The sequence below is a fragment of the Symphalangus syndactylus genome, chromosome 13, assembly GCF_028878055.3.
Source record: "Symphalangus syndactylus isolate Jambi chromosome 13, NHGRI_mSymSyn1-v2.1_pri, whole genome shotgun sequence".
Taxonomy (NCBI): domain Eukaryota; kingdom Metazoa; phylum Chordata; class Mammalia; order Primates; family Hylobatidae; genus Symphalangus; species Symphalangus syndactylus.
In genome coordinates, this window is record NC_072435.2 from 119,659,436 (window position 1) to 119,675,295 (window position 15,860).

A 15,860-nucleotide genomic window follows, 5' to 3' on the forward strand; every position below is an offset into this window, starting at 1 on the left:
ATCCCCACATGCCATGGCGAAGGCCAAGTGAGGCCAAGTACAGAAATGCTCTGAGGGTGTGTAAGGTAAAAAGCTTTTAGTTGGTCCTATAATATCTCTTTGCTAAACTCAGGAATGGTTCTGATTTTATGTTCTAATCAAATCCCATTAATAATAAATAAAATCCCTAAATAACAAGAGTCCAAAGTCCCGACTCACGGCTTTTAAAACAGCTTCTTAGCGCTTTTCCCCTGATTCTGGATGAACCCAGGATTCTACACTGAATTCCGTTGTCTTGCTTTTGTCATTCTTTAATTTTGAGCAGTTCCTCAGGATTTCTTTATCTTTTATGACCTTCTTGTTCTGGAGGATTCCAGGCCAACTGTTTTAGAGAATGGTCTCAGTTTGGGTTTGTCAGTTGCTTCTTCATAATTAGATTCAGGCTATGGCTCTTTGACAGGAAGGCTGCAGGAGTGATGCTGTGTCCTTCTCTGCATCTCATTGCGTGCATGTGGTGTTGGTTGCCCTATTATGGGTGATGTTAATCTTGATTACTGGGTTAAGGTGCCATTTTCCTCTTTGCAGTTGATATGCAACTGTAGGGAGATATCTTATGACTAAGTAAATATCCCATTTCTCATCCAGCCTTCACCCATTCACCCAGTGCTTTGGAGCATCTGTTGATGGTTACTTGAATCTGCTCCTCCTCCTCCTCCTCCTCCTCCTCCTCCTCCTCCTCCTCCTCCTCCTTCTCCTCCTCCTTCTCCTCTTTCTCCTCTTCCTCCTTCTCCTCCTCTTGTTCTTATTTCTTCTTCTTTTTTTTTGAGAGGGGTCGTGCTCTGTTGCCCAGGCTAAGTGCAATGACATGATCACGGCTCACTGCAGCCTCAAACTCCTGGGCTCAAGCAATCCTCCCACCTCAGCCTTCCAGGTGGCTGGGACTGCAGGTGCATGTCACCATGCCCATCTAATTTTTGCTTTTTTTGTAGAGACAGAGTCTCCCTGTACTGCCCAGGCTTGTCTTGAACTCCTGGGCCCAAGAAATTCTCCTACCTCAGCCAACTACAGTGCTGAGATTACAGGTGTGAGCCACCACGCCTGGCCTTTGAGTCCTTTTATAGTGAATATAAATGGAGACTTTCTATAGGGACAACTGGTGAAATTTGAATGTGGACTATATATTAGATAATAGTATTGTATCAATATTAAATTTCCTGAGTTTGATAATTCTGCTGTGGTTGTGTAAGAGAAGGTGCTTATTCTTAGGAAATACTGGCTTAAGTATTGAGGGGAAGGGGGCATTTTATCTGCAATTGACTCTCAAATGATTCAGAGAGAGAGAATAAGAGAGAGTGCAAATGTGGCAAAAAAATGTAACAATTGGGGAATCTGACTGAAAGGCATATGGGAGTTCTTCATACTATTTTATTCTTGTAACTCTGTAAGTTTGAAATAATTTAAAAATAAAAAGCTAAAAAGAAAAAAATACAGGAAGGAAATAAACCAAAATGTTAATGCTGAAAAAAAAATCCAACTACTTATATCAGTGAGTTAAATGGAGGCACTATCAAACCACCATTTCAGCACAGTAGAATAGCGTCCATCCTGTGGAGATGGGCTTTGCTGCATGAGACGTCACCCATTATAGCCACAAAATGGAACCATCCTTAAGCTTGAATACCTGAGGCCTTGGAAGTAGATATGCTGCCAGGACACATGGTGTGTAAACCAGGGCTTGTGAACTCAGATGCTCCCAGGGACCAAGCATGTAGCACAAATGAGCGAAGTGGAGCAAATTACATGGTGGTGTTAGTTTCCTAGGGCTGCCATAACAAATAACTGGGTGGCTTAAAACAACAGAGATTTATTATCTCACAGTTCCGGAGGCCAAAAGTCTAAAAAGAGGTGTGAGCAGGACTGCACTCCCTCCAAAGGCTCTAGGGCAAATCCTCGCCTCTTCTACTTCTGGTGGTTCCAGGTGTTCCTTGGCTTGTGGCCACATCGTTTCAATCTTTGCCTCTTTCTTGGCCTTCCCTTCTGCGTATCTCATGTCTCCTCCTGCTTTTCTCTTATAAGGACATTTGTCATTATTAGGACTCATCTGTATAATCCAGAATGATCACATCTTGAGATCGTTAATTACATCTGCAAAGGCCTCTCTCCAAACAAGGTCACAGTCACAGCTTCTGGGTGAACACATCTTTTGGTGGGGGGTGGGTACCATTCGACCCACTACACATGAATACCCAAAATACTTTCTTTATTCTTGACTGTACCGCAGGAAACCAGGGGTTAAAACCAGTGATAAATAGCAATTGATACTCAGCCTCAGATGTAAGAGAAGAATGAGGTAGGAGTTGTGGCAGCGGCAGGGACTATGACACTTTCTGTCTCCATGGGCAGCCACTACTCAGCATCAGCAGATTGTTCCCACGAAGGAATCCAGGTCTCTGTGCTCAGAACTTCCAGCTTGCCCAAGAAGTGAGAAATTCAGATTTTTGTGTGAAGTTCCCTCATTCTTAAATATTGGCAACTAACTCAAACCTTTTTTTTTTTTTTTGAGACAGAGTCTTGCACTGTTGCCTGGGTGGGAGTGCAATAGTGCTATCTTGGCTCACTGCAACCTATGCCTCCTGGGTTCATGCGATTCTCCTGCCTCAGCCTCCTGAGTAGCTGGGATTACAGGCACACACCACTGTGCCTGGCTAATTTTTTGTATTTTTAGTAAAGATGGGGTTTCACTATGTTGGCCAGACTGGTCTCTAACTCCTGACCTCGTGATCTGCCCACCTCAGCCTCCCAAAGTGCTGGGATTACAGGCTCAAACAATTTTTTATGTACCATTCAGTCAAACCTCTGGGCCAACTAGGGTGCTGTGTCTCAGATCCTGGCTAGAAAACCCTGGGAAAAAGACGTTCAACATGAATGGGCAGGTTATACCAAGTTCCATAATTGGAAGCTGTCTAGGACCCATGGCTCTCCTTTCTTTGGTTGCTGCAGGTATATTTTATTTGATGGTGATGTGGATGCTCTATGGGTGGAAAACATGAATTCTGTGATGGATGACAACAGGTTGTTGACATTGGCCAACGGGGAACGCATCCGGCTCCAAGCACACTGTGCCCTGCTCTTTGAGGCAAGTAGTGATTAAAAGTAAATGTGAACATAGGTCTTTCTTGTAATTAAAAATGTAAATGTTTGTTAAAGTAGTAGTAAATATAGGTGATTATTTAAAAACAAACAATGCATAAGGGTTTATAATGAGTACAACTCTTTGTTCTTTACTCCTCTCATCCCTCTTTATCCCAGAGGTGACTACTTTTACTTTTTATGAATTGTTTCTTCTGATGATTACCCTTGTGACTATAAGTAACATGCTTAGCATGATATTCTTCCTTTACACATTTTATAGTTTATACATTATCTATTGACTGACTGCTACAAAAATGAGAATTCATCTCATACACTAACGTCAGAATAGTATATTGCTAAGTTGGTTAACAGTAGATAATGTTTACATTATAATGAAGATAGAAATATTTACTGAAGAACCAACTAATATACTGTGATTACATTTACTTTCTTTTAGAGCCGTTTGCTTTGTCTGGAGTTCGTAATTGCCTTCCTTTTTTTCCCACACACTATTTGCCTTTATTTTAACCTCTTTTTTTTAAAAAAAACTTTCTATCATATCAAGTATTCTGTCGAGCCCCTTTATTTCCTGGAGACTATTCTCCAAAGCCCTCTATCTCCTGCTTAGGGTATGGACTGCTTGTTTCATAGGTGTGGCCCTGGGACTTGCTTTCACTCTAGCTTAGTATTAATCCCATTTCTAACTGTAAAATTTGTCAGTGCATGGAATATTTGTACATATTATTATCTGATTAGCTGACTGAATTATATATATATTTTTTTTTGTAGAGAGAGCTAGGTTTGTTAATACATCTGGTTTAGCTATGTACTTATGAAGTTTTATACTGCCTGATCTCAACTATGTTAAAAAAATAATAAAGAAAAAAGATGGACTGGAAAACATTCCAAAACGACATTTGTTTCTGGGTGGTGGGATTTGGATAACTTATCTTCTTCTTTATACTGTTCTACTTTTTGTCAGATATTCTACAACGTATTAATTTTCACATTAATTTTATAATAGAAAAACCAAAAAGATGTTACATCAGAAGTGTGTAATCTTCTCATCAAAATCCCAGGTGTTCAGTTAAAAACCTCATGAAAGCTGTGTTCATTTTGGTATTATTTGGATTTCATGCAGTTGTAAAAGCTTTCCATAAGAGAAGGTCCTTAAACATCTAGTTTATCTTGTGTATAGCTATAGTCATGATTGATTTTATTTCTCCAGGTTGGAGATTTACAGTATGCCTCCCCTGCAACTGTCTCTCGATGTGGAATGGTTTATGTGGATCCTAAAAACTTGAAATATCGACCATACTGGAAAAAATGGGTTAATCAAATACCAAACAAGGTGAAGTTTTTTTCTAAAATGAACTTACAGTTATTAGTATTGATGGCTAGTTGGATAACATAGTCCAGAGGGATGTTTGTAGTTGAAGGCAATAACCTTGTCCTTGACCTGCCCATGTCCCTCAGCACAAATTAAGTGAAAACATGGCAGACACGCTTATTTGATTTCAGATAATTTATAGCCAGTGGGATAGGTAATGATTGGATTGGTTGGTCTAGACCAGAGGTTGACAAACTTTTTCTGTAGAGGGGTAGATAGTAAATATTTGAGGCTTTGTGTGGGCAATATGATTTCTTTCACAGCTACTCAACTCTGCTGTTGTGGCGTGAAAACAGCCAGAAATTTGTACACAAATGGGGGCATGGCTGTGTACCAATAAACCTTTATTTACAAAACAGATGACAGGCCAGAAATGTGTGTTGTCTTAACAAAAGACTTCTGTGAAAAGTGCAGAGATGGATGTGACAGTCATGTGCAGGTTGTGGCTCAACCACACCTAGGATGCTATGACCACCTTCTCAAAGGAACACAGGTGGTCCGGGTGTGTCTCTAGAAGGGCTACTAGGTTGGAGGTGAATGGAAACCAGGACATAATTATGCCAGAAAAGAGCAGAACAAAGGAAGAACAAAGAAAGCATGATAGAACCATTTGAGGCACTGTCCTGTGGGAGACAGCTGTCTCAGGACCCATGCAGTCCCTGGTGGTGATTGGTGCCTTGATAGGGAGGGGGCCTTTGCTGCTTTACAGTCTTTTCTGGATGACTGTGGTCACTTGAACTCTAAGATGATCAGCCTCTTTCCTGTCAAATGGGACCTGTTATCTTCCCTTTTTCTTCCCCAAGGGCATTTTAGACCCTGTGGCAGCGAAATGGAACACTTCATGATGAGGTGAAAGCATATCGCAAAGGACAAATCTCTCTGCAAATATAGGGCACTATTATCAGGGTTTCCTCACCTGCCAGATGTATCATTCATCAGAAGATGTTGCTCAACCCTCTTTGGGCAAGAAAAGCTTTCCACTAACTTCCTTTTAAATAAACGAACCCTTGAAATGCTTTGGAATGCTGCTTTTTTATAGGCGGAGCAATACAATTTGAATAGTCTCTTTGAGAAATATGTGCCCTATCTCCTCGATGTGATAGTGGAAGGGATAGTGGATGGAAGACAAGCAGAGAAGCTGAAGACAATAGTTCCTCAGACAGACCTCAATATGGTAAGAAATGATCCCTGCTGTTAGCAAAAAGAAATTCTTTCCTAAAGACAGGCTCACGGCAGGCTTTTAAGGGGAGTGAAGATGCCAGAAAGGGTGAACAGCAGCATTGTTGGTCAGTGCCAAGGAGGCGCCATGCTTCCTTTTGTGCAAGTCGAGATACTGGGTTCCATCTGTTTGAACCAACATGACGGGTCATATGCTCCCATCACTCTGGGACCTGGGATCCCAGGATTTATGACTGGAATGGACTCTGCGGGGGTGGACTATGTGGGCTGAACCGGATATTTTCCTGTGAACCAGGTAACCCAGTTAGCCAAGATGCTGGATGCGTTACTAGAAGGAGAAATAGAAGACCTCGACCTGCTGGAGTGCTACTTCCTGGAGGCCCTGTACTGCTCTCTGGGAGCCTCCCTGCTTGAGGATGGAAGGATGAAATTTGACGAATATATCAAACGTCTTGCTTCTTTGTCTACTGTTGACACAGAAGGAGTTTGGGCCAACCCTGGGGAACTGCCAGGTGGGAACCGAGTGTCGCCTGTTTCCCTGCTCTCGGTGCCTTTGGTTAAATTTCTAGAGGAAGTGAACGAGCTTTTCCATATTTCTGTCTGTATGAGTTTTCCAGATTCTTTGCTTCTTTAGAGAGACATGCAATGGTCAGAGCACATGGCGGAACCCCCAGGAGCAGTTCAAATGCATCAACGGCTGTGACAGAAGCCCAGGCCCTCTGGGTGGTCTTTCTGGGTGACAGTCAACTTCTCTTGCCTCAGCTTAGGCACTTGCTTCCTTTGCTCTTTAAACTGTTCATACTCTGCATGGCTTCGAGTTTCTTCTCCTGTGGGCTTCCCTATCTGTCTTTTTAATTTTTATTTTTAACCACCTCTCTCCATTTCCACCCTATCATTTATCTGCTGTATTCCTGAGTATTTGCACAGTAGACAATCAAGTGTGGATTTGTAAATCTTTCATAGGAAATCATACAATTAACACTTTATGTTTTTGCACAAAAATGTGCATCTTCAGTGAATCATACATGATGAAAAAGATGCATTCTCCAAGGTCTATATGCAGTGCTAGGACCCTTCTTTGTCCATCTCTTATTGCTATTTGAGCATGGCTTGGAATATAGATGGCTTTTGAAGTTGTATTTTATACTCCTTACCTGGTGGTCTTTTTAAAGTTTAAAATGAAATGACCTCCGGTCTTTCTAATGGACAGTCATGGAGCGAATCAAAGATGTTTTTCAAGTCCCTGCTTTACTCGGTCGGGGTCTGAGTGTGCTTTTCCAGAACTGAAGTCTCCCTCGAGGGAGTGCTTTTCTGCTCCGCCGGCCACGCTGGCTGTGCGTTGCTGCCATCTGCAATTCCCTCACTCGGAGACAATGTTGGCCTGCTTCCCTGGCTTGTCTCCCTCATTTGCCCTCGTCTTGGGGGCCTGAATGGCCCTGTAGGCGTCCCATTTCCAGACACCTGCTCACAGCTTCAGCCCTCCAGGCCCTTGAGCACACCCTCAACGGTGACCTCTGGCACTGTCATGTCTGCGTCACGAATCCTGCTCTCCGCCTACTCTGCCTCTGAGACTCGGGCCACATGTACTCCTGTTTGGCCTCATGGGGATGGACACTCTGTCGCCCCAGTGTCTGCTGTCGCCTCGAGCACCCATACTTGCCCCTTCCCTGCATCCTCACTTCCTCGGCTGGTGGCCTTCACTTCAGCCACTCTTGCCTGAGACCCCCGCATGCCTTGCCTAATTGTCCTGCTGAATCCTTCCGAGAAAACCCCAAGTCTGTCTTCTCTGCCTGTCTAGGGGCTGACAGGGAGAAGACCATGCAGCCACCAAGACAGATGTCTCCATAAATCCCAGTCCCCAGCTGGCACGCTCACTCCCGGCTCAAAGGAGCATTGGGCCTTTTCCCCAGATCTCCACCCTGCCCGCTCCGTGCTCTCCGCAGCTGATCTTTCTTCCTGCTTCAACAGGAACAACAGAAGCTGTCTGATAGCAATCTCTCCTTCCAGCTGAAAAGCCCACAGCTCCTGTCTTCCACTTTCTCCTTTTACAGCAGAAGACGACACCCCCACTCCACCCCAGCCAAGGCCAACCCAGCCCCTTCCTCCTTCTCAGGCTCCTCGCTCCATCTGAGTCTCCCCCTCTCTCTCTCATCTTCAGTCTCCCCCTCTCTCTCTCATCTTCAGTCTCCCCCTCTCTACCATCCCGTCAGCTCTTAGACATGCTCAAGTAAAGCCTTGCGTGACCGGGGTGGAGGCATTGGTGATTACCCGGGCACCTGCAGCTTCTGTCGCTCCCCTGCCCCGCCTGGGTTGCTGCCTTCCCGCGTTGTCCGTTGTTCCTGCACCTCTCCTGCTGCAGCACTTACGGCGCCACACTGAAATGGCCACTTCTTGCCTGTATCTGTCCCCCACCTGGCCCTCCAACAACTGCAAGCATAGGGACCAGGGCTCTCCGCTTCACTGTTGTATTCCCAGGGAAGTGTATGTCCAGTGAATGGGAAGCGTTAGTTGAAAATACTCAGAAAGTGCCTGACCAGTGCACAAGTGACATTAGTGACTGTCCCGTGAACAAGAAGCATGAGCTCCAAATACCTGGTATCTGTCCAGTGATGAGTAGCATCAGTTCAAGGTACTTGGTATCTGTCCAGTGAAGGAGCAGCATTGAAGTACTCACTATGGCCTCCGTGCAGTACAAGCAACATTAGTTCATTTCAAGCATGTGCCAGAACTGCTTTTGTATTTCCGTGTTGATGATTCAAGTGAGATCAACCATTATTTCCTATAGGTCAACTTCCAACCTTGTATGACTTTCATTTTGATAACAAACGGAATCAATGGGTCCCATGGAGTAAGTTAGTTCCAGAGTATATTCATGCCCCCGAGAGGAAATTTATCGACATCCTGGGTAAGTTAGGGTCAAATCCTTGTTCCTGGGTTTAGGAGTGTTTGATCCTTGCTCTAGGAGGAGGCGAAGAAGATCCCATGGCTTCTCTGGTACTCTAAGTTCCACACAGAGAGCTGGTAGAGAAGAATTGAAGAGGGTGAGCCGTGGGCCCTCCTGGGCATGGAGGGTGGTCCCTTTGGTATTTTTGTCAGCCGCTGGCTCTGAGCGTCTTCCATGGCTCTGCCTCTCAGCTCTTTCCCCAGCAGGCCGATCCCCACAGGCGGATGAGATGCTGTTTCGCCTCCCCTGGCCTTTCCCTGGGCTCTCTCCAGTCCACAGAGCTGGCTGGGTGGGGACCAGACAGCAGTGAACGAGGCAGTGTTTTATGAAGGGCGCTGGCTTGAAAAGCTGTGTGCCATGGGAGTTTACACACTGAACCACACTTAGAATCCACCCCTCTGGCTATTCCGATAAAATATGGGCTGGCTATTCAGGTAAAATATGGGCTGAATAATTTCACAAAGCATGTGTCTGACTTTGGTCCATTGAGCTTATGGAGTGAGACGTCCCTGTTTCCTTGGGAGCCCATCAGGATTGAAACCTGCCAGGGCAGGAGGGAGCCAGACCTGATGCTGTGGTTTCACGGTCTCTTCAGAGGAAGGTGGTGCTCAGGAAGTTAAATCCCGCAGGGGTCTGAGTGATGTCAGCAATAGAGAAGCTGAGTTTTTAATATCCTGAGCATAAGTCAGAATTGCATCTTAAAAACGGCTTGGGTGTTCTAAACCTGAACTGTGGTGATGATCGCACTGCTGTAGAACTGTGCCAAAGTCCATAAATTATACACTTAAATGGGTGAATATTTCTGAGGTCATGTCTTGGCCTTTGTTACTGTTTTTTATGGGATTTGTGGGGTTCTACGACAACTCCACGTTGCCCCCAGTGCTCACCCTATTGGAGTTGCTGAGATGTCCCTGTTCTTAATGTCTATTTTAGTTCACACAGTGGATACCACTCGGACTACCTGGATATTGGAACAAATGGTTAAAATTAAGCAACCTGTTATTTTTGTTGGTGAATCTGGCACTTCTAAGACAGCCACTACCCAGAATTTCCTCAAAAATCTGAGTGAAGAAACTAACGTAAGTCATTATTCATATAAATTATCTATTGCTGTGTAACAAATTATTCCAGCGCATAGCAGCTTCATACCACAAGCACTGTGATCTCACAGTTTCCGTGGGTCAAGAATGTGGGAGTGACTTCCCTGAGGGCTTCTAGCTCAGGCTCTCGTGGGATTGCAGTCAAGCTGTTGGCCAGGGCTGTAGCTATCTGGAGGCCTGGGTAGAGCTGGAGGGTCCTCATCTGAGATGACGGTTCACATGGCTGGAGGCTGGAGGCCTCAGTGCCTCACCATGTGACTCTCTCTGTGGATGGCTTGAGTGTGTTCAGCATGGTAGAGTGAGTGCTTAAGATAGATGGCAAAGCAGACACTATGATGTCTTTTATGACCTGGCCTTGGAAGTCACATACCCTCCCTTCTGCCCTAATCTATGGGTGAGATAGAAGCCACCCTGTGCACCCTGATATAGTGTGGGAGGGGCCTGCACCAGGGCATGGACACCCGGAGGCTAGGATGATCTGGGGCCCTCTTGGAGGCTGGCTGTCACATTATTCACCATCATTTTTGGGTTTCTGAAACTTTGCAAGTGTTTCCTTTCCTTCCTCCAGCCAGCTATGTGTCCAATGTGTCGGGGGTCGGATATGTAGCCGGCATAGAGTTCGCAGGGTGCACAGGACAAGTGATAGTGAACAAGCTGTCAAGATCTGTTCTGTAAGGATTTGCAGGCAGTGGGGAGATAAACATGGAGATGTGCACAGGGAGCATGGCAGTGTTTACAGCCAGAGGGAGCTGCAGGTTTTTAGAGTCAGGCACTAGGAAGCCGCATTTGGGAGCCTCCTTCACAACACCCCTCCCCCAGGACTCTGCAGCTGGTGCTCATCAGCCCAGCCAGGTACACCTGAACACAGTGGCTTTAGCAAGGCACACATTCAGCTTCAACACGTTCTGCTCGTGTGCACCTGCACTTTGGGCGCCCTACATGGAGAGAGTTATGGAAGGCAGAGGTTCGTTCTCAAAGTGTGGTCCCCAGACCAGCAGCCTTGGCATCACTGGAAACTCGTTAAAAAATACCCCAGACTGCCAGGAATGGTGGTTTGTGCCTGGTAGACCCAGCTACTCAAGAGACTGAGGAAGAAGGATCACTTGAGGCTGGTAATTCAAGGCTGCAGTGGGCTATGATTGTGCACCACTGCACTCCAGCCTGGGCAACAGAGCAAGACCCTGTCTCCTAAAAAAACAAAACAAAACAAAACAAAACACCCTGATTTACCAAATTGGAAACTCTGGGGAAGGGAGCCCAGCAAGGTGTGTGGCACAAGCCCTGCAGGTGGAGCTGAGGCATAATTAGTTAAGTGTGAGAACCACTAATCAAGGAGCTCTCGCCAGCCTAAGCATGGCAGGAGGGCCTGAGGACACATGCGTGAGCATCCAGGGGGCTTCCCTCACCCTTCCTGCCGGCAGTTAGTCCCAAAGCCTGAACCACTTGTTCATGCTCTCTTTGACCTATTTAGATACAGCCAGAATGATAGTGATTTATGTTTGAATATCGTCATATTGAAAATACTGATGGAGATTGCATCTCATACTATGCAGTAGCTCTATGAAGTAGTCCAAAGAGATGCCATTACGATCATCTTACAAGTGAGAAAAACGAGGCTCTGAAAGGTTGAATGACTTTTTGGAAGTCGCCTTGCTAGAACTGTGCAGAAACAAGACCCTCAGTCTACTTTCTTCTATGCCACATTGTCCCTAAGGCTCACATGTGACAATTCGCTATTGACTCATACAATCTGCTGAAAGGAAAGAGGAACTCTTGGTTTAGCATTTAGAAAATAATGAAGCACAGACTCACATTGGGTTATTAAAAAGTTAGTTCAGAGGCCAATGGATTTGCAAAATAGTTGCTAGCTTATGTGCAAATGTTTACTGCTGCTACCCTGAAGAAAAGGCTGGCTTTTCACATCATCTCTTTCTGCTTCAGATTGTGTTAATGGTCAACTTCTCCTCCCGCACCACGTCCATGGATATCCAAAGAAATTTAGAAGCAAATGTGGAAAAGCGAACCAAAGATACTTACGGCCCGCCCATGGGAAAACGCCTGCTGGTGTTCATGGATGACATGAATATGCCAAGGGTAGTTAGACTCTCAAGCAGGTGGAGGGATGGGTCAAGACAGTGCTTGTGTTTGCATGGGTGTGTGTGTGTTAGAAGTGAGTATGAGAACATTGATCTTTACCTCTGTGCAATGTCTGCAGGGTACAGGCTGCGGGGAGTCAGCCTGGGGCAGAATGTGCCTGGGATGCTCTTCTTACACAGAGGGACCTTTCCCTGACTGATCATGTTCCTTAGTTTCTTAGAGGAGGGAAGCAGGCAGCCAGCAGCCTTTGAACTAAATTCAGCATGCATTTGAGGAAGTGGTTTCCAAAGGAGCTCTTGTTTAGATAATACTGTTGTTGGCCCCGTGTACACGGGAGGCATCAGGGCAGACCCTTCCCAAGAATTCCTCTGGACTTTTCAAGGAAGAGAAACTTTAGCTGCATTATGAGTATGTTTCTGGGGTCTGAGCCTGAGAAGTACAAAGTTTTCTTAGCATACTAGAATTTAAATTTATATTATTTCATAGAACCATTTTTTTTTCTGAAAGTCTATTTCCAGAAGGACTGTATGCAAAGCCAGAATCCATCCATCCATCCATCCGTCCGTCCGTCCGTCCATCCATCCATCCATCTGTCCATTCATTCATAGATTTATTCATCTATCCATCTATTCTTCTGTTTGCCCATCTGTCTGTTTTTCCATCTACCTGTCCACTTATCCATCTACCCGTCTGTTCATTCACCTGTCCATTCACCTACCCATCCATCCATCCGTCCATCCATCCATCCATCCATCTGTCCATTCAATGGATGGTCCAATCTGTCTGTCATTATCAATGTATGAATTAGTTACCCAATGTCTTTGCTTATGTTAAATGAAGAAAGGGACAAATGCTTGTCTTAAAGCTTGATGCTTTGTAAGCCCCTGAGTTGAAACAGGTGAAACCAAGAGAAGTAGAAGTGTCGATGTGTGGACAGGCATATGACACCCCCTGGGTGGGACTGCATTGTTGAATTCTTGTCTGTCCATCTGTCTGTCCATCTTCCCATCCATCAATTTGTCCATTCGTCCATCTGTCCATCCATCCATCCATTCATTAATTGAATTAACATATATTTATTCAGCTCTTCCTATGGGACTGGTGCTGTGTAGTCAACACCTATGCAGTTCCTGCCCTCATGAAGCTGTAGTATCGTAAGGGAGACAAACTTCAACAAACACAATCACAGATGGATATATACTGTTGCAACCTTTGAGAAGCCCCATGAACCTGAAACCGAGGTGCCCTGGAGAGTAACAGGAGAAATGAGCTTGAGTTGGGATGGTCAGCCAAGGCCTCCCTGACTCTCGCTTTGCGATACTGCTATTCTCTTTTCTTTTTTATAAAAATCAAGGTGGATGAATACGGCACGCAGCAGCCAATTGCCTTGCTGAAGCTGCTGTTGGAAAAAGGCTACTTATATGACCGTGGGAAGGAGCTGAACTGTAAAAGCATTCGAGACCTTGGGTTTATTGCTGCAATGGGAAAGGCTGGAGGAGGCCGCAATGAAGTTGACCCGAGATTTATTTCACTATTCAGCGTCTTCAACGTGCCATTTCCTTCAGAGGAGTCTCTGCATTTAATTTATTCCTCCATCCTGAAAGGCCATACCTCGGTAACCTGATTTTAACTAGAAGTCTAAACCGGAAGACCTTGTGTTGGGGGGAAACATACACAGGGCTGACTTATCCATTTAGGCACAGCAGGGTTAGGGCCCTCGATACTTTTAAGGGCCTGTGAAAATGTTTTAATTTCTTTCAAAGTCAGAAGGAAAAAAATCATCTTTATACGATGCCATTATAAAGTGTAATTGTAATGTGTTTTTATGGAGGAAGGGGTCCATGGAGGCAAAAGTGCCTTGGGCCCGTGGGAGTCCTGATGTGGCTCTGAGGTGCTCATGCCACATTGAGTGACAGTGAAGAATCAACTAGCAGGCTGGGGCCCTGGAGTCAGTCCCCTTCTGCTCCGGGAGCAGGTCTCTTGAACTCTTCTAACCTCATTCTCATTTGGAGCGGGGAGATGATGATGGTCCCCACCTCACTGGGTTTTGGGAGGATGAAAGGAGAGAAATGTGTGTAAAGGGTGCTTAGTGCATAGCAGCTACTTACTAGTTACTAGTTACTGCTGTTATTATTATGGTTTACTTGGCTCCTCCAAATGGAACCCATTCATTTAAACAACCATCTTCTGATCTGGCGTCTCCCTGCTAAAGCGGAGTCTGTGCACTCGGAGGCTCCAGGGGCCAGGTGGGTAAGATAAAGGTGTGGAGTGGCCAGGCCTGATCAGTAGGAACTGTGAGCACGTGGCCCGTTCATGCCCTACCTGAAGGCATTTGCTTTCAAAACTGTGAGGTCTGTGCTGGTCAAATAAAACTCCCACCGAGGGCTGGTTGGGGTCTTTGGTTTCACATCATGTTGACTTGACAGTTAATGTGAAAATCTAGAGCGATACAAACAAATCAGGCCAGGTGCAGTGGCTCATGCCTGTAATCCTAGCATTTTGGGAGGTTGAGGCAGGTGGATCACTTGAGGTCAGGAGTTCAAGACTAGCCTGGTCGACATGGCAAAACCCCATCTCTACTAAAAATACAAAAATTAGCCGGGTGTGGTGGCAGGCACCTGTAGTCCCAGCTACTTGGGAGGATGAGGCAGGAAAATTGCTTGAACCTGGGAGGTGAAGGCTTTAGTGAGCCAAGATCATGCTACTGCACTCCAGCGTGGGCAACAGAGTCTCAATCTAAAATAAACAAATAAAATAATAAACAAATAAAAAATAAGTATTAAAATTCACATAATGGCTGAGCATGGTGGCTCACACCTGTATCCCAGCAGTTTGGGAGGCTGAGGAGAGTGGATCACTTGAGCCCAGCAGTTCGAGACCAGCCTGGGCAATGTGGTGAAACCCTGTCTCTACGAAAAATATGAAACAATTAGCCAGGTATGGTGGTGTCCTGTAGTCCCAGCTACAAGGGAGGCTGAGGTGGGAGGATCACTTGAGCTCAAGAGGTCATGGCTACAGTAAGCCCCGATCATGCCACTGCACTCCAGTCTGGGAAACAGAGCAAGACCCCATCTCAAAAAAAATTCACATAACACAAAATTCGTTATTATAGCCATTTTAAAGTATACAATTCAGTGGCATTTAGTCCATTCACAGCATTGTGCAACCATCAGCACCGTCTAACCCCAGAACATTTTCATCACCCCGGAAGGAAACCCACACACATTAGCACTTACTCCCATCCCACCTCTCATTCCCAGGAACCAGGAATCTACCTTTTGTCTCCATGGAGTTTTCTATGTAGGGTATTTCACATAAATAGAGTCATAAGGCATGTGGCTTTCTGTGCCTGGCTTGCTTCACTCCTCATCATGTTTTCAAGGGTCATCCGTGCTGGAGCTTGTGTCTGTCAGTGCTTCATTCCTGGTTTGTTTTGTTTTATTTTGAGATGGAGTCTCCCTCTGTCACCCAGGCTGGAGTGCAATGGTGCGATCTTGGCTCACTGCAACCTCTGCCTCTTGGGTTCAGGCGATTCTCCTGCCTCAGCCTCCCGAGTAACAGGGATTACAGGTGCGCACCACCATGCCCAGCTAATGTTTATATTTTATTTTAATAGAGATGGGGTTTCATCGTGTTGGTCAGGCTGGTCTTGAACTCCTGACCTCAGGTGATCTGCCCACCTTGGCCTCCCAAAGTGCTGGGATTACAGGCGTGAGCCACCGTGCCTGGCCAACTTCATTCCTTTCTATAGCTCAGTAATATTCCATTGTACGGCTCTGCCACATTTTGTTTATTCATTCATCTACTGAAGGACATTTGTGTGTTGGGGGGGTGTCTTTGCATTTTTCAGACGTTTCATGAGAGCATTGTGGCTGTGAGTGGCAAACTGACATTCTGCACGCTAGCACTTTACAAAAATATTGTGCAAGACCTACCTCCCACTCCGTCAAAGTTCCATTACATCTTCAACCTTCGAGATCTCTCACGGGTTTTTAATGGTCTTGTCCTCACTAACCCGGAGCGGTGAGTTTGGTTTATC

The 15,860-nt window shown here is 45.5% G+C and overlaps 1 protein-coding gene across 8 annotated transcripts in view; it reads left to right on the forward strand.

Annotated features, from left to right (window-relative positions):
• DNAH10 (dynein axonemal heavy chain 10) overlaps nt 1–15,860 on the forward strand; it is a 172,308-nt gene that overhangs the window by 99,399 nt on the left and 57,049 nt on the right. For all 8 annotated transcript variants that reach the window (XM_055237938.1, XM_063614577.1, XM_063614581.1 and 5 more), the window contains 9 exons: nt 2,980–3,115; nt 4,340–4,462; nt 5,541–5,675; nt 5,976–6,192; nt 8,466–8,585; nt 9,558–9,703; nt 11,666–11,818; nt 13,176–13,436; nt 15,672–15,844. In XM_055237938.1, coding sequence (XP_055093913.1) covers nt 2,980–3,115; nt 4,340–4,462; nt 5,541–5,675; nt 5,976–6,192; nt 8,466–8,585; nt 9,558–9,703; nt 11,666–11,818; nt 13,176–13,436; nt 15,672–15,844 — 1,464 coding nt within the window. The remainder of the gene's footprint in view (nt 1–2,979; nt 3,116–4,339; nt 4,463–5,540; nt 5,676–5,975; nt 6,193–8,465; nt 8,586–9,557; nt 9,704–11,665; nt 11,819–13,175; nt 13,437–15,671; nt 15,845–15,860) is intronic.